General features: G+C 42.6%; 1 protein-coding gene across 3 annotated transcripts in view; it reads left to right on the top strand.

Annotated features, from left to right (window-relative positions):
• The window catches only part of FRY (FRY microtubule binding protein), a 432396-nt gene extending 430474 nt beyond the window's left edge, over positions 1–1922 (top strand). For all 3 annotated transcript variants that reach the window (XM_040979819.1, XM_040979817.1, XM_040979818.1), the window contains one exon: positions 476–1922. In XM_040979819.1, coding sequence (XP_040835753.1) covers positions 476–734 — 259 coding nt within the window. In that variant the 3' untranslated portion in view covers positions 735–1922. The remainder of the gene's footprint in view (positions 1–475) is intronic.
• Positions 1923–19599: the final 17677 nt, after the last annotated feature.

Here is a 19599-nt window from a genome sequence, read left to right as displayed (position 1 = left end):
CAGGTCTTTACCATTGACATGCCAAAAACACTTGGCATTCAAAATGTACCCGTTTGAAATATTGTGGTCAATTCTGGCCATATGCCATCCATAAAATGCTGCGGCACTTCAAAGTATATCCCTGTATAATTTGTAATGACTACCTGAACATACCCTCTTTAAGGTTTCACAACAATATTTTTAAATCACATTCACATTCATTGGAATTCAAAGAAGTGTAACCAAAATGCTATTAGTATAAGGTCATATTTAAAGAATATTAGACTCCATTCTGCATTTCTTATACTTTTGATGTTTTCAAAATCAGTAATATGCAACATTCTGACACTGATTATAGCAGTACTTGCACAATTCTATATTGCCTCAGTAAAACTTTTTTTGTGAAAAATTAATCTTATACTAATGAACACTCGTAAACTCCTAGCTGTGTGATAAACAATGTCTCTAACATGTGCTATTTTATTTTTGACTGCAGAAGTCTGTGGCCCAACGACATCTTTGGAAGCAGTTCTGATGATGAGGTCCAGACACTACTGAATATTTATTTCCGTCACCAAACTCTAGGACAGACGGGTACTTATGCACTGGTGGGGTCTAACCAGAGCCTGACTGAAATATGCACCAAGCTGATGGAACTGAACATGGAGATCCGGGACATGATTCGCAGGGCCCAGAGTTACCGTGTCCTCACAACTTTTCTTCCAGACTCCAGTGTTTCCGGCACTAGTCTCTGACAGGAGCTTCCCGTCCCCCATGGGTTCCAGGCTGGCGGTGCTGCCATGCTGGGGCGACGTCATTCAGTGTCTTCTCAGTCTTCACAAGGCTTGGACGGACTGTTCTCCCTCTTGTTACCTGTCGGACTTTTTCTAAAGAAGATGGCAGAACTTCCAATATGTAGCAATACTCTAGGAACCAAGGTAGCATAGGATATCCCGAGACAGACTCCATCCGTCATGCTGTGTGGCGCAAATGTGTTATTTCACTGAGCAAATGCAACTCACTACTGAAAAAGTGACTTCCATTGCATACCAAAGCCGACTACACTGAACAATAACTTCCTTTCTAGAAAAGAATTTTAGATTGGCAAAAGTGCAGTGTTTTCTTCACTTAAAAAATTTTATATTCTAAAATTTGTACAGTCTTTGCTTTTTTTTTTTTTTGCTTTTTTTATTTCCTTTTTTGTTTTTCCTTTTTGTGCTGTTCTGAGAATGGGGCAGGCAGAATGAAGCTGGCCACTGAAGACATTTAAGATGGTCTAAAGCTGACAGCCTGTATATTCGAAAAGGGAATTGTAAATGAATTACAATTTAATGCACACTGTTATTTGAATACAATTACTGTACCTAAATGGAGCTGCTGTGAAGTACCTTTTCTCATGTTGCTAGGCTACTGTTTCTGAAGGCGCTGGATCTCTGCACCAAAAATGATCCAGATAGACTCTTTTTAAGGATCGTGGCTGCTTTTTACAAGAAGGTTGCTTTTATGAGCATATTTATACTACAGATCAATGAGTGTTAATTTTAATTCACTTTGCCATTTTGTAGAGAAAATTCTTTGCATTATGATTTCCAAGTCTTTTTATCTGTCATGCATGCATATTTTAATATCCATTTGGATAGTCAGGAGTAGAATCTAAAGGCAAAATATAAGTTGTCACTTTGTTTTTTAAGAATGTCATATTTTATTTGTAATATATGTAAAAGGCCATTGTTAGTTTTCTCCTTAAACTTAATGCTGTCAAGTGTTAGATGTGTGCATGTGAACCTGTTACACATCCAAAACATAGTCAGAGTTTATCTATGTAACTTATTCACTCTGTAAATACATTTAAAGTTTTTGTGATGTAATCTTGATTGATATTCTATTCAGAACTTTCTTTAGACTAAAAAAAGTGACAAAATACATGTTGACCATGGATTTTATTTCTGAATGGCATTCATTTATGTTTTTACATGTGGGCTGCCACAGTGGAAACTGCAAAAGGTGCTTCTATGTGTATCCTATAATGACACCCATGGTACATGGCCCTGTGAAGGCTGAACCAAGTTTGAACTCTTTGGAGGTAGGCAACAAGAATCATGACCTTCAGTTTTCTTGGTAAGCCAACAAATACAAATAAGAAGAATGAGGGCTCCATGGGGCAATAAAATATCATTAGATTATCCAGCCCTAAGTACTGAAATTGACTCTATAATGAGCAGGAAATGATAGAACTTTGCTTCTGTCATGATCACCTATCTACCCCACTAAGAAAAATAGGGCCATCAACATATGTGATTGGATTTTTACTATCTTATCATTCGTGTTTTACTTGGACTAACAAATGTACCTTCCGTTACTAACATAAAATTATTGAGTCATCAGTAGCAACTTTCCACAGTATCCTGTAGCACAGTGTCTGATCTAGGATGTCTTTAAGTTGCCATAGAAGCAAATATTAATAGATTTTAGTAACTGTCTGGATTGCTGTAAACATTCTTCTAATGACATTTTCAGCTTTTCTGAAAGATATTCACTATTGCAGAAGACAACTGAATAATCTCTGAAAAATACCTGAAAATCTAGGTTTCTCTGGGTAACAATAGCCAACTCTGTGTTTTATTGGAAACTACAGAATGAAGTGACCAACCATGACTGAGTCTTCCACCATGCCTACTTAACCAATCATGAATCATGATACTTAGTTAAAAAAAAAAAAGTGGGGTGGATGTTGTGGCTCAGTTAGTTAAAGTCTGTACCTGCACTGCTAACATCCAAATAGGCCACCTGGTTTCAATCCTGGCTCCTCCACTTCTGATCCAGCTCCCTCTGCTGCAAGTGGGAAAGCAGCAGATGACAGACTAAATGGCTGGGCACCCACATGGCAGACCTGGAAGAAACTCCTGGCTCCTAAACTTTGGCTTGGCCCAGCCTTGACTTTTGTGGCCATTTGGAGAATGAATCAATGGATGAATCAATGAAATCAAACGAAAGCATCTGAGCCATCCTCTGCTGCTTTCCCAGGTTATTACCAGAGAGCTGGATTGGAAGTAGAACGGCTGGGCCTTGAACCGGTGTCCATGCAGTATGCTGGCATAGCAGGAGGAGGTTTAATCCGATATGGCATGGTGCTGGCTCCAAGGTAGTAAAGATTTTTAAAAGAATTATTGTAATATGAAAGGCTTCTCCTAGTGTTCCTCCATATATTTACATCACTCATGACTCCAAGAGGAAAAACAGAGACTGCAACCCAGTCCCAGCAGAGCCCAGCAATGACTTTAGATCCACTGATTTCCTTGGCTGTTGTGCAGCGACCCTGCTGCTAAAAGATTAACTTTCACTGCCTTCCCCAGGGATACAGAAAAGCAGAGGAACCAAGGGAGAGAATAGACATCCAACAATGATTTCAAAAACAAAGTGAAATGTCACCATGTATCTCAGCACTTTTTATCATGAGAAGGTGATAGCGTTGCTCATTCACTGTGAGGTAAAGCAATCCAGAAAGGTGCTTCGTGATTTACACATGAGTTGATGACAATTACAATCTCCAAAATTTCAAAATACAACCTTGTATTTCAGAAACATCAAAATGTTTCATGGGCCCGGCGCAGTGGCGCAGTGGTTAAGGTCCTCGCCCTGAACGCCCGGGATCCCATATGGGCGCCGGTTCGATCCCAGCAGCCCCGCTTCCCTTCCAGCTCCCTGCCTGTGGTCCGGGAAAGCAGTCAAGGACGGCCCAAAGCTTTGGGACCCTGCACCCGCGTGAGAGACCCGGAAGAGTCTCCTGGCTTCGGATTGGCATAACATTGGCCGTTGTGCTCACTTAGGGAGTGAATCATCGGACGGAAGATCTTCCTCTCTGTCTCTCCTCTCTGTATATCCGCCTTTCCAATAAAAAAATATATAAATAAGAGAATAAATCTTTTTAAAAAAATGTTTCAGTCCCACCCATGGAATAGAATGTTAAGAAAATTATTAAGACAACTGCAAAATAGTGTTTCTTAGCGTAGTGTGCAGCCACGCACAAAGTCAGGTTTTAGGGCATTTCAGAATCTACGTCCTAACAAACAGTGAATCACAGAATTCTAGAAAGAATCAGAGTACCTACGAAAGATACACACACACACACACACATACATATATCAGTAATTTCAATTTGCTCCAAACACTTGCTTAAACAACCTAAAATGCAAGCTCAGAGGTGAATTTTATAGTATGTTGATTATATCTCAAAAAAATTCAAATCTATTTTAAAGCATTTACTCATTTTTATTGGAAGGGCAGACATACAGAGAAGGAGAGACAGAGGGAAAGATCTTCTGTCCACTGATTCACTCCCCAAGTGGCCACAATGGCTGCAGCTAAAGCAGGCTCAGGGTCCCAAGGCTTAGTACCATTCTCTACTACTTTCCAAGGACACAAGCAGGAAGCTGGATGAGAAGTGGAACAGCCAGGACATGAACTGGTACCCATATGGGATCCCAGAGCATACAGGCAAAGATTTTAGCCGCTGGGCTATCGCATCAGCCCCGTCCCACAAAAGTTCATCTTTAAACATCTCAGGTGCTTGGATATCTGTCATGAACTGACATGGTTTCTCTGCTTGGTATAAATGTGCTGCCTGGCCCTGGCAAGGCACTGTTCTGGAGCTTACATTTGAGTGCCAGCAATCAGACTTCCACCTGTCAGGTGGTGAGGAGTGTGATGAAGGGCAACACACAGGTGCGCAGAGTAGCTGGGGCGTGGTTGATAGGAGAGGTACTAAGTTCATAGAAAATGAGTATTACTGTGAACAGCTACATGAATTTCAAAATTTTCATATTGACTTATTTTAACTTTTCTAAAAGAAAGACCCAGCAGATCTAAACTCTCCACAATGTTGTATGCTAATTCTAGCTCCCGAGAACTAAAGCACCCACCTCAGAATTCTAGGAGTCCCTTAGACAAGTACAAAATACCATCTTGCTCTCTACTATTTCCAACCTCTCTTCTCTTTGCATCTATAACAAAAGCTCAGCTTTGCCAACATGGCTAAATAGACATGTCCAGCATTCATCTCCTTCTCCCCCAAAAAGAACTAAACAAGTAAATAACTGCATTGAAAGTTGAGTTCCAGGGCCTAGCACAATGTCTCAGTAGCTAAATTCCTACCTTGCACACAGTAGGATCACATATGGGTTCCAGTTTACATACCGGCTGCTCCATTTTCCATCCAGCTCCCTGCTTCTGGCCTGGAAAAGCAGTGGAGGATGGCCCAAAGCCTTGGGCCTCTATATGCATATGGGAGACTTCGAAGCTCTTGGCTCCTGGTTTCAGATTGGCTCAGCTCTAGCCGTTGCAGCCACTTGGAGAGTGAACCAGCAAATGGAAGATCTTTCTCTCTGTATGTCCTTCTTTCTGTAAGTCTGACTTAAGTATAAAGATAAATCAATCTTTTTTTAAAAAAAGAAAGTTCTGTGTCCAAGAGAACATTAGAACAGAACAAAGCAGATACAAGTATTCTGCAGGACACATAGAGCTGGAAAAGGGGATCTACAGTCATTAGAGCTTGGAGTCCAGCAAGGGAACTCACTAAAGAATACAGAGCTAACTGAACTGTACAGCTCTGCTTGAGAAGGAACTTACACTGTCTTTCCCCAACTACCAAAGCACAGGTTGTAAGCAGTGTTAACCTTTTTTTTAGAAAAAAAAATCTTTTGATTCATTTTAAAATCACAGATATACAGAGAGATTATCCATTCTGTTTCACTCTCCAGATAGCCACAATTACTTGGGATGGACTAGGCTGAACCCTGAGCAAGGAGCTTCTTCCAAGTTTTCCACATGAGTAGCAGGAGCCCAAGTACTTGGGCCATCTTCTCTTGCTGTCCCAGGGAGACAGCTCAGAAATGCAGCAGTAGGGACACAGTCTGGCACTGAAATGAAATGCCTGCATTGTAGGTGGTGGCTTTATCCACTACATCACAACACCAGACCCCAAGTGTCATATAATCTTATGAAAGAAATCACTATTGGAATCCATGCTACCCAAGGGAGAGAAGTCTCAAATATCTCCATTCCTGTTGCCCAATACTACCACACCAACCAGAAGGACCACAGCCTCAGAAAGACAAGTAAATTTAGGGGCAACTGTGACCACCATCATCTTAGCCCAAGAATTGTCTGCACTACCTAAATCAGGCTCATGATAGGAGGGAGGACCCTGGTTTCAGAATCTTAGAAGCAAGAGTGCTTGCTCTGTGAAATTGTTTCCATTTTCAATTCTTCCCTTCTCCTCTGTCAATGCACCCCACTGCCGAGAGCAGTGTCATCACCTTCCAAGCTGGCACTGTGGTTCCAGTCTGGTTTGGCATTGACAGGCAGATACCTATGATCACTCAAGGCATGGGCTCAGGACTGTCCCTGCCCTTGGGTGTCACCAAGGCTTGCACATCCATGTTGGGAATGAGAGTAGCCCCCCACTTCCCTATCATAATACCACTGACTACAGAGGGTAGACTACACTTCAGATGGAGCTAAAATCAAATTGAACTTGGCAATTCAGCTTCAGGGGGAAAAGGCTTTGAGCATGAAAGCTGTTTGTTAAAAATAGAAACAACTGCTATGCTAGATGGATATGTATCAACCTAGGAATGTAAGAAATATGGAAAAGCAATGTAATGCTATGGGAGATTGCCCCTGGATCTCTGCTTGCCTAGTCCACGTGGGAGGCCATAGGTACACTGTGTGCCTGTTGAAACCACTGACAGCAACCTAGACCCCAACATGGCTTATTCAGTAGGCATGCAGCAAGAATGATGGGCTGCAACCCAGTCTCTTCCCTGCCTCTTTAGCAAACTGTGCTAGGATTTCCTTAGTAAACAATTCTACGAAGTCAAATGCTAACTTCACCTTGTTTGTCAGCAGGTAATGAGTTTGCCCTTAGACAGAGCTTCCTGTGCTTCATGGCCTTTAACGTCAGTGGAAGAGAGACATACCTACTAACCTGTCACAACGTTGTTGTTGGGTGGAAGTACTGTCAGGACCACCCTTTTGCCTGCCCCCTTTCCCTATCCTATACAAACTTGTGACTTCTTTCAAACAGACATCCCTCACCATCAGTTTGTCTCCAGTGTTTCTGCTGCAAAGGAGCACTGCTGCCTCCCTTGGTGGTCTCAGGGCCTGCTGAATAGAAGACCCTCGAGATAATACAACACCTCAAAAGGAATACAATGACACATCAAAATAGTGCTTCAGAGAAAACAATTAAAGGAAATTAGGAAATCTTAGCACATTATGAATGAGAAACACATAAAAGGGATCTTAAAAAAAAAATACCATACAGCATCCTTGCAGATGAAGAACTCAGTAAGTCAAATAAAAAGTATAGCTGAAATCCCAAAAAAATAAACCAAATAGGAAAAGCTGAACATGAAAATAAGTCTCCTGGATACCAAATAAGTAAAAAAAAGAACACAGCCTCCACAACTTAAAAACACTATCAAACAAATGTATTTTAATTTTAATCATCCCCAAAGAAAAAAACAAAAACAAAACAAAAAAAAAACAAAACAGAACATAACCTAGAGAATAGGGATATTCAAAAATAAGAGTTCCAAAGCAGGGCCCAGCAGCATGGCCTAGCAGCTAAAGTCCTCGCCTTGAACTGGGATCCCATATTGGCGCCGGTTCTAATCCCAGCAGCTCCACTTCCCATCCAGCTTCCTGCTTGTGGCCTGGGAAAGCAGTCGAGGACGGCCCAAAGGTTTGGGACCCTGCACCCGCGTGGGAGACCCAGAAGAGGTTCCGGGTTCCCAGCTTCAGATCGGCACAGTACCGGCTGTTGGCGCTCACTTGAGGAGTGAATCATTGAATGGAAGATCTTCCTCTCTGTCTCTCCTCCTCTCTGTATATCTGACTTTGTAATAAAAATAAATAAATAAGTCTTTAAGAGTTCCAAAGCAGCCAAACAAAACACTAGAAAAATCCTCACTATGGCACATTAAAGTCAGATTTCTGATAGGAGGCAGGAGGGCAGGCTTTGTGGTGCAACAATGTAAGTAACTGATGAAGGTTTCCATGGTTATGGAGGTGGGCAGAGTTTGCGTGGGATTGGACATGTCAATCAGACCTCAGACCAAATCCTGCAGGGGCAGTAGAGCACTGGCAGACCTATGACCAGCTTGAGCCAGCATTTCCTCTCCTAATAAGGACCAGAGTGGCACCTGCTCTCGCTTCCGCATCAGGAGGGGTATAAAAGCTGCCTTCGCACGCCTCTTTTGTCCTTGTCTTTACATCTCCACAGCTCTCAGCTTTATCTCTGCCTCTCCATTGCATGGAGAAAAGGCCCCAAAAATAGATTTTGCCCCAATAAAGATCCTGTGTGGACAGCTAATCGAGGCTTTTCTTTCCCTGGTGGTTGGCAAACCTGACAACTGACAGTGATGCCGAGCATCTCCTGTTAGAATGGCAACTGCGGTCCTGGCCATTCTGCTTTCAAACCAATCTCCTGTTAATACACCTGGGAAGGCACCAAAAGATGGTCCCAGAACTTGGGACCCTGTCACCCATGTAGGGTATCAGAATAGAGTTCCTGGCTCCTAGCTTTGGGCTGGCCCACACCCGGATCTTGTGGTCATTTGAGGAATGAAACCCTGAAGGGGAAAATATCTTCCCCTCTCCCTGCCTCTTTCTGTTGCTCTGTTCACCAAATAATTAAATAATACATACATACATACTTGTTAAACTGCAACACAATAGAATTCTAAAATCTGTACTAGAAAAACATCAGGCCACTTTTATGGAAATTCCCTTAGATTGACATCATGTGTCTCCACAGAAATTTTGCAAGAATGAATAAAATGATAGAATATATTCTTGAAATTTCCCAGCTAGGATATTTTATTCAGGAAAGAGCTCTCTTTTATAAATAAGGAAGAAATAAAAATCCAAAGATGATGGCATAGGGTAAGGACACTTTGGTCTTTAGACAGGATGAAACACAAAAAGCAGATTACAGGGAAATATAGGGGTCAGAGAGTAGGCAGGGGAATACTTGAAGAACCCCGACACAGCTAAGCTGCGGCAGTGGCAGAGCAGTATTGCAGTGGACAGAAAAACGCCCCAGTGGTCAGCAAGTGGCAATTCAGACTCCAATGATCCAGGCTCCAGCACCAACCAGACAGCCAGCAGTGGCCTCTGCTCGGCTCTGTGGCAGCCAGGTGGGAGGTTGGGTTTGTGTGGAGAGCTTGGGAGGTGAATGCAGTTTGAGACCTGCCAATCTCACTAAATACCTTGGCCAGGCATGAGCGGAGAAAACTCAGGGGGCTCTGGGCACCATCTTGGGTGGAAAAGCAGAGTACACGCTTGACAGAACAACCCAGAGTGGGCTGGTTTCTGGCTGATTACACGGAATTAATCCAACAGGGTGGGCAGCACCAGCTTTGCTCCTTGTAGGGTCTGTGTGTCCTTGGAGCTGAAAGCCAGCAGTCCCAATTCTCCAGCAACGCCCCACTGGGTGCCATATTGTGTAGTGGGGCAGCAAGTGTGGATTTCAAGTGAAGGCCCAGAGTGGGCTTGTTTCTAGCTAATTACACTGACCTGAGCCCACAGAGAAAGCAGTACAAGCTTTGCAGGTGCAGGGTCTGTGCAGTTCTGGAGCTGACAGCAGACAGCTCCAGATCTCTGTTGGTGCCCCTACAGGAGCCATCTTGCACAGAGAGGCAAGGGCTCAGAGCATTGACAAACAGCAGGAGCAGCAGTGGTAAACTGCGCATTCGCTAAATTTGATGTCAGTGTTGTGGGAACAGGCACTGTTAGACCGAAGGGAGGACAGCTGAGCTCCCCAAGAGCTAAGCTGGGAACAAAATTACCTCCATCTTAGAGCACTACACAGGCTCCGCAGGAAAAAATAGTTCCATCAAGGCACACTACCAACTCCACCCAAAATAACTCCAGGAGGCATTCAGACATTGGCCATCAGAGGTAGATGAGGTCAGTGCTGTCGACAAAGCAAATATTCAGGACAACTGGCACTTTCCTAATCCAGGGCACTGATTAAACAAAAAATCAACTTGTAGATCTGTAGATAATACATCTTAGAAATCTGCACTAAGGATAAGAATCCACCAACCAGAATGGCAATGACAAAAGAGAAAAGACAACAGCACTATGAATGTTACTAAAGATTCTCCATCAAAGGAGCAAAAGCCTCGACCACCCTCAGAGTTAACTAAGAAAGAGATTGAAAAAATGGGGGACACAGAATTCAGAAAACTCATTATAAAGCTTCAGATCAACAATGAGAAGCACATATAAGAGTTCAAAGAATTTAAGGAATATGTTATACAGGAAATAGCAGCAATGAATCAAGTCAAGGGTGATATATCAGAAATTAAGAACACAGTGGAGCAAATTAAGAAAACAGTGAAGAGTATCAAAAATAGAATGAATGAAGCAGAAGAAAGAACTTCAGATTTGGAAGATATTTTCTGTCACCATGAAGAAACAAAAAGCTGGAAGCAGAGCTGGATAAAGCTAGAAAATGTATCCAAAAATTTAAAAATATGATTAAAAGGCCCAACACAAGAGTTATAGGAGTTCCAGAAGCCACAGAAAGAAATTGGGATTAAAGGTGTATTCAATGAAATAATAAATAAAAACTTCCCTAATCTGGAGAAAGAATTGGGAAACAATATACAGAAGGGCCACAGAACTCCCTATGGGGTTGATCAAAAATGAACTTCACCACAACACATGATAATCAAGTTCTCTTCAACTGAACAAAAAGAGTAAATCCTTAAATGTGCATGTAGAAAAAAAAAATCGAGTGACCTATAGAGGAATCCCAATCAAACTCACCAGAACTTCCTGCATGAATCTCTATAGGTCAGGAGAAAATGAGAGACACATTCCAGATTCCAAAAGAGAACAATTTTCAGCCCAGAATAACGTATCCTGCAAAGCTCTCCTTTGTCTTTGAAAATGAAGTAAAAGTTTTTCACAATAAAGAAAAATTCAAGAATTTGCCTCTTCTAAACCTGCCCTACAAATAATACTCTAAGATGTTCCCATGTAAGAAAAAAAAGGAATAGCAGCTACCAAAAACCAAAGCAATGTGGAGGACATTCCACTAAAAGGCTAACTTGAAGAACTCACTTGAAGAGCAACCCATCACTAAAATGACAGGATCAAACTGCTCAGTATCTATAATAATTCTGAATGTAAATGGCTTAAACTCATCAGTCAAACACCATACATTAGAGGACTGGATCTAAAAACAAAACCCATTTATCTGCTGCTTACCGGAGACACATCTCACCAACAAAGATCAGAGGAAACTGAAAGTGAACAGATGGAAAGATATTCCAAGTGAATGGTAAGGGAAAACGTGCAGGTGTAGCCATTCTTATATCAGATTTAAGGGAAGGACTCGGTCACTTTGATGTGAAGAATATCAGAAGAGATGAAGAAGGACACCACATAATGATCAAAGGATCCATTCAGCAAGAAGAGGTCACCATAATCAATGTATATGCACCAAATGTCAAGACATCTAACTACCAGAAACAAACAGTAATGGATTTAAAAGGGGAAACAGACTCCAATACAATCAGTGGGAGGTATTGATACCCCATTAACATAAATGGACAAATCAAAGAGATAGAAACTCAGCAAAGAAACAACAGAACTCAACCCAACTCTAGAGCAAATGGACTTAGTTGACATCTATCGAACCTCTCATCCTAAAGAGAATACACTTTGCATTCATCAGTGCATGGAACCTTCTCCAAAATTGACCATGTTATAGGCCACAAAAAAAGCATCAGCAAATTTTTAAAAACTGAAATTATACCATGCATATTCTCAGGTCATCAAAGAGTGAAGCCAGAGACCAAGAAGTTAAAACACCAAGGAAGACTTGCAAACACATGGAGACTGAATAATATGTTACTAGTGAGCAGTGGGTTAGAGAGGAAATAAAAAAATTGCTTGCAACAAATAAAGGCATCAACACAATATAGCAAAACTTATGGGACACGGCCTGTCACCAACACCTTGCACCAGGATGAGTCTGGGAGGGGTACAGGTCTTGGGGTGGGGGCGGCTTGCAGCTCCCTGCAGTGTTGCAGCTGTGCGGGGTGCCTCTGCTGGGCCTGATCCAAGGCTGGGGACTCAGGCCAAAGCCACCGCCAAAAGGCAGTGACCGAATCCTTGGCTTCGGGGGGACAGTGCACCAAGTGGTACCAGGCTCTGCCTGCCGGCCACCCAGCAGCAAACTCTGGGATTTCTAGGATATGAAATTGCCTGTTAGGAACAACCCCGAATAAGGCCAGCTTTAGTGTAGGTAAGACATGAATTCTGGGTGATTCCCAGTAACAGGGTTATGAAACTTTCAGGCAAGTGTGGGGACTAAGACCTGATGGTTTGGAGGGGAATGTCCATAAGATCTATTTGGGCCAGACTGATTCACCAACCAAATTAGGAATCCTGAGATGGGCTGTTAGCATAGAGCATCACTGACTGCCACACACCAGTCCACACCAAAGCTATGGATGGGGACCTATCTGGCAGGGCTAGGTACCATTACTTGATTGGGTGGTTAAATAGTGGACTGGTCACATCTGGCAGGGTCAAGACACTAACCAGCATGTGAGAGAACTTGGTCCCAGGGTAAACTCTGTGGGGTAAATGTGGGCCCAGCCCTGTGGAAATACAAGTCCCACAGGTTAGCTTGCAACCTGGGGTGGTGAAGGGCTGAGCTAGGAATGACCATGGCACATGCCAGCACTTACAAGTTAAGGAACTGATGGCAATCTGGGCAGGTCAAGGCAGCACTAACTGAAGGTACATCCTAAAATAGGAAGTGGGGTGGGCCAAGCTGCAACTAGAAGAGGGCAGACCAGGTAGGGCCAAGCAAACATCAACTCACAAAATAGGAAAGAAATCAGGATGGAGCACAGGTCATGCCGAGCTAGGCTCTTACACCAACTGGTCTGCATGAGGCAGGGATACTAGGCCACAGGATCAAAAGCAAAGGCTGAGACAGGTGAGGGGCTAAGCCAACTGGCTCAGAGGACCCACTAGCACATGCACAATCTAGGACTGGGAATAGACTCGGTTGGGGAGCTGTGAGAGTATATGCTTGCTGGGTTAGGATTCCCACAGGAGGGTGCGGGGGCTGGAGTGGGGGGGGGCTGTGTTCTGGTCTGGATATGGCTGCAATCTCCCTAGGCACAATTGTGGGCTGGGGCTGGGTGCACCAAACTGTGCTAGATGCCAGCACCATCTGGGGCTCTGGAGAACCTGAGTAGTTGTAGGACAGACTAGGCTGGGTCTCTGCCCCTACTGTCTGAGTATGGAAAAAGCTTTGGCTGAGGTTAAATAGCTAACAGCAAGAACTGGAATGGACTGAAGCCCAGCAATGAGGGCCGGCCCATGTGCACCAGTATGTGCAAGACTTGGCATAGGAGAGGTTCTGAAGGAGGAGCTTGGGAAGCTCCTCTGTTGGAACACAGCCCCTACAGGTAAGCACAAGAAGCATGATAGGGAGCAACCCAGACCAGGCGAGAGGAAGATACCCACCATCATACATATGGCATAGGTGGGGGGCAGACCAGGCTGAACCCATTCACATCAACCTGCTGGTGAATCTGAGCACCAGCATAGAGTGTGGGTCAGGCCAGTTTTAGTTGCAACACATACCAGTGCACATTACGGAATATCAAGGTGAGGTGAGCCATACCAGATGTAGTTGTAGCACCCAAACAGCACATGTGAAAATCGGGGGGGCGCAGGCAAAGCTGGCCGGGAAATGTGGGCTCCCCTGCTGGACAACCACTCCCACTGGAAAGCATGAGTTGGGATGGGGGCCGACCAGACCAGGCAGGGCTACAATACCTGTGGGCCTCACGTGAGCTAGATAAGGGCAGGGCCACGGTGGGCTGACTATTCCGACTGGTGCAAGCAAAAATTAAAGTGGGTGAGGGTTGGCTGGGCTTTGTCACATCATCAGCTGGCAGAGGCTGACACTGGGGGCCAATTCAGTTAAGTTAAATGCCAGAACCACCTAGAGAGTGCATAATCTGGGAGTTGGAGTGACCTAGTAGGGAGATAGTGGGCACCTCCCTCGTGGGTAAACACTTCCACTGAAGAGCATGAAAACCAGGACAGGGGCAGGGGTGGCTAGACAGAAGGGCACCTGCCAGTATGTGTGTGGGCTGGATAGTAGGTAGGTTGGGTTGAACTAGGCTTCAATGCCCATTGACTAGTATGAGAGCTAAATGGGATGTGAGACAGACTGGACTATTCTGCTCTACACACTGGTATGCATGGGAACCAGTGTAAGGAGCAGGCCTGGTGGGAGTTATGGGGAATCCCCAACTAAGCTGCAACAACCATTGGTTTAAGTGAGGACCAAGTATGAAGTGGGTAGGATTGAGCTGGGCTGCAACAACCATTGGTTTAAGTGGATGACCGGGTTAGAAACAGAACTGACCCAGACGGACTGTGCCAGACCCTGTACTGGCAAATTCACACAAGAATCAGGTTTGGGATCATCTCAGATGAAGTTTCTTTGGAGATTACTCCAACTGAACTGCTGATCTCAGAACTCCAACCATGAAGAGACTGTCAGCCAGTGGATTCTGAATCCAACGCGATTAGATTGGCAGCAATTCAGACCTGTTGAAGTATCAAAACTGCTTGAGCAGGACCCTCGGAGCGTGGCTCACATTGGGGACCTGGGATGGGTGGGAGGCTGGGTGGGGCTTTTCACTTTGTTTCTCCCCTGACCCCAGATACGGGGGAGGGGGGGAAGTGATAATAGTGTAGAAACAATGGTATTACCCACTTTCCTGGAGCCCTTGACCTTCTGTACCCTAATCAAGTAAGTAAGATCATTTTTTTAAAAATCAATTTAAAAAAAACCTTACGGGACACAATCAAGGCAGTGCTAAAAGGAAAGTTCATTCCAATCAGTGTCTATGTCAAAAAAACTAGAAAAGCATCAAGTAAATCAGGTAACCTTACAGTTGAAGAAGCTAGAAAAAACAGCAAAGCAATCCTAAGATTAGTAGAAAAAACAAATAACCAAAATAATGGATGATATAAAACATATAGAGACCAAAAGAAATATATAAAACATCAATGAATCAAAGAGCTGGTTCTTTGAGAAAATCAACAAAATAGACTCCCCACTAGCCCAACTAATCAAAAAAAGCAAGAAGATATGCTGTATCAATAGCATCAGAGATGAGAAAGTAAAAACAACAGATACCTCAGACATACAAAAAAATCATCAGGAACTATTACAAGCAACTGTATGCAAACAAACTAGAAGACCTAGAAGAGACGGATAGATTTTTGAACACATACAATCCACAAAAAATTGAATCAAGAAGCAATTAACAATCTAAATAGACCTACAACATGGAGTAAGACTGAATCACCAATTAAAGCCTTCCCAATCAAGTAAACTCCTGGACCACATAGATTCATTGCTGGATTCTCTCAAATGTTTCAAGAGGAACTTACCCCAATCCACAAGCTCTTCCAAACAGAAAGAGAGGCAATTCTTTCAAATTCTATGAAGCCGATATCACCTTAATACCAAAGCCAGATAGCGAAATAGAGAACTACAGACCAATATCCTTGATGAACATGGATATAAAGATCCTCAGCAAAATACTAGCCAACAGGATCCAACAGCACATCAGGCAGATCATTCACCGGGACTAGGTGGGATTCATCCTAGGCATGCAGGGATGGTTCAACATTCACAAATCAATAAATAGGATATAGCACATCAACAAATTGAAAAATAAAAACCATATGATCCTGTCAATAGATACAGAGAAGGCTTTTGATGAAATCCAATGTCATTTCATGCTGAAAACCTTAAACAAGACAGGCATAGAAGGAACATTCTACAACACAATCAAAGCAATTTATGAAAAACCCAATGACAGCTTCCTACCAAGTGGAGAAAGATTGGAAGCCTTCCCACTAAAATCTGGAACAAGACAGGATGTTCATTATCACTACTACTTTAATATTGTAAGTTCTTGCCAGAGCTATTAGGAAAAAAAAAAAGAATTAAAGTAATCCAAATTGGAAATGAGGAAATGAAAATATCTCTACTTCCAGATAACATGATTCTTTACATAGGAGAACCAAAAGACTCAGTCAAGAGACTGTTGGAACTCATAAGAGACTTTGGCAGAGTAGCAGGATACAAAATTAAAGAACACAAGTTGATGGCACTAGTGCACACAAATAGTTCCATAGCTGAGAAATTGTAAGTACAGTCCCTTTTAAAACAGAGGAGAGGATTCTTAAATACCTAGGAATTAAGCTATGTGGAAGACCTCTGTGACAAAACTATAAAACATTTAAAAAAAAAAAAAGAAGTAGAAGAAGACATTGAAAAATGGAGAAACTGGAGAGAATCCAGATGGCAGAATAGGGTAGGACACATTTAAACAGACGGAAAAACATTTAATCAGGATGAAGCAGAGAGGACATATTTCAGGAAACAGGAAAGGACAGAACAACAGCAGAGGGGTACCTGGAGACTGACAGACACATGAAAGCAGCGGACACAACGGTTTGTGTTGCAGTGACTGATACTGCAGCAGCATTTGGCTAACTGGCGATCTGAACTCCACCAGCAACCAGGTGGGAAGGGACTTTCACTGGGAGCTTGGGAGGTGAACCCAGACAAAGAACTGTCTGTCCTGCTGATCTGTTTGATTTGACCAGGAGCAGAGACAAAGCAGCAGATCCCAGACAGGCAGTGCCAGAACAGGGTGGATTGCATAGCCCAGTCAGCTCCCTAGAGCTGAATTGGGTGCCATTTTGCATAAGGAGGCAAAGGCAAGAGAAAGGACTGAGCATACGCTGAGCTGGTAGTGAACTCATTTCTGACTCGGTGAATTGCAACAACATGGTATTCTACAGGTTCCACCAAAGACAGGTCTGAGTAGCCCTCAGATCTGATGGCCAGCAGATCAAGAACTCTAGTAGTGGTACCTTGGGTGCCATTTAGCACACTGTGGCAATAGCTTTAGGACTGCAGGGGACAACAGTGAACTGCGCATGTGCTGAGCTCGCAAGAACTCATTGAGTTCTGTGGATTGCACTGGTCCCGCAGGAAAATAATACCTTCTGTGGCATCATACTGGTCAAAATAGGTCTGTGTGGCACCCAGACCTAACATCCAACTAGTTCCAACAAGATCAGCCCCACCAACAACCAAATTATATAGGACACTTGGTGTCTCTCTAATCCTGGGACCTGCTCCAACTAGAAGTGGGAGAAAGGTTGCAGAGAATGGTGCAGCCTCAGCACGGTATCACAGGAGGTGGAGAGTGGTGATCCAGGAGCTGGGGCTGTGGAGACCACGGTGGATATCTGACATAAGAACCCAGACCTGGAACTCGCTGGATTTGTGGCACAAGTGGCTGCAAGCAAAAAGTTGTGTACCAACTGCAATAAGTAAAATTGCATTGTAGACCTATAGATGACACAGCTTAGAAACCTGCCCAAAGGAGAAGACTCTGCTAACCGGAAGTACAATGATCAAGAGCAAAAGAAGAGACAAAAGCACAATGAATATTACTGAGCACTCCCCTGCAAAGGAGCAAAACCCTATGCCAACCTCAGAGTTCACTGAGGAAGACATCGAGAAAATGGGGACACAGAATCCATAAGACTCATTTCAAAGCTTCTGATCAAAAATGAGAAGCTCATGCAAGAGTTCAAAGAATTTAAGGAAGCAATAAAGCAAATCAAGGCTGACATATCAGAAATTAAGAACACAGTAGAGAAAATTACAAGTACAGTGGAGAGTCTCCAAAATAGAATGAAGCAAGCGGAAGAAAGAATCTCAGAATTGGAAGATATTTCCTGTCATCAGGGGGAAGTAAACAAAAAGCTGGAAGCAGAGCTGGATCAGGCCAAAAAAAGTATTCCAGAATTGAAAGACACTATTAAGAGGCCAAATATAAGAGTTATGCGAGTCCCAGAAGGTGCAGAAAGAGAAGCTGAGTTTGCAAATGTATTTAATGAAATAATCAAGGAAAATTTCCCTAATCTGGAGAAAGAATTGGGAAACAAGATCCAGGACGGGCACAGAACTCTCAACAGGCTTGACCAAACGCTATCTTCACTATGGCACATGATAATCAAGCTCTCTTCAATCGAACATAAGGAAAAGATCCTTAAATGTGCACATGAAAAAAATCAATTGCTATATAAAGGAATGCCTTTACATAAACTCACAGGAGACCTCTAACAGAAAACTCTACAGTCTAGAAGAGAATGGAGTGACATATTCCAGATTCTAAAAACAAACAAAAAAAAATTGTCAGCCCAGTATAATCTACCCAGCAAAGTTTTCCTTTGTCTTTGAAAATGAAATAAAATTCTTCCAGAGTAAAGAGAAGTTAAAAGAATTTGCCTCTTTCAAATATGCCCTACAAATGATACTTCAAGATGTTCTCTTGACAGAGAAGAGAAATAGCACCTACCAAAACCAAAGGCAAATGGGAAGAACATCCCAGTAAAATGACAGCAGAAGACTAAACCAATGAACAACCCATTCCTAAAATGACATGACCAAAGTACCACCCATACATATTAAACTCTGAATGTAAATGGCTTAAGTTCAAACATCATAGACTAAAAGACTGGATTAAAAAACAAAACCCATCTGTTCATTGTCTGGAGGAGACACACTTCAACAAAGATCAGTGGAAACTATATCGCATGGGTTTTGTTGTTTTCTGTTGGTTTCATCTCTTCAAAACACTTTCTTCTGATTAAATCATCCAATGACTCATAGATCATGCAGTGGCATCAATTTCTTCAAGAAGGTTCTTGATTTTCACTTCTTCAGCTACACGTTATACATTTAATAGCATGTTATTTAACTTCTTGGTGTGGTTCTTATCTTTTTTCCCCTGGATGTTGATTTTGTTTTGTGGCTCTTCATTTAAGGGGATGTATAGTAGCTGTGTAATGGAGACTGTCATATCTAGTAACATGTCATTTAACTTCATGGCATTGTAAATTTCTATTTTTCTTTCTATTGTTGATTTTGTATTATGACTTTTCATTTTAGGGGATGTATAGTAGCTGTGAAACGGAGATGTGAAGATGCAGTATAGCATGCTTTTCCAGACAATGATGGACTTACAATGAAACTGTTTGCTATATCTTGACAATAGGAACCCGGACTCTCTGCCATAGTCCATGCCTGCAATGATGGACATATGACTGTGTATGAAGAACTATGTTAGTAATGATATAGAGGAATTAGGGGGGGGAGGAAATTGAGGAGGGGATAAGGGAATATGGAACTGTATCATAAAATGGTAATAATACTAATAAAATGTAAAAAAAAAAAAAAGAAAAAGAAAGAAATGGAGAAACTTACCATGTTCCTGGGTTGGCAGGATCAACATCATCAAAATGATCATATTACCAAAAGTAATATATAGATTCAATGCAATCCCAATCAAAATTCCAACACTATTTTTCTCAGAAATAGAAAAGATTTTAAAAGTTCTTCTGGAATCACCAAAGACCACTAATTACTAAAGCTATACTCAAGAATAAAAACCAAGCTGAAGGAATCAT

Source organism: Ochotona curzoniae, unplaced genomic scaffold (assembly GCF_017591425.1).
Source record: "Ochotona curzoniae isolate NIBS_2020 unplaced genomic scaffold, NIBS_Ocur_1.0 contig_3332, whole genome shotgun sequence".
NCBI lineage: Eukaryota > Metazoa > Chordata > Mammalia > Lagomorpha > Ochotonidae > Ochotona > Ochotona curzoniae.
This window is presented reverse-complemented; position numbering and strand designations above follow the sequence as displayed.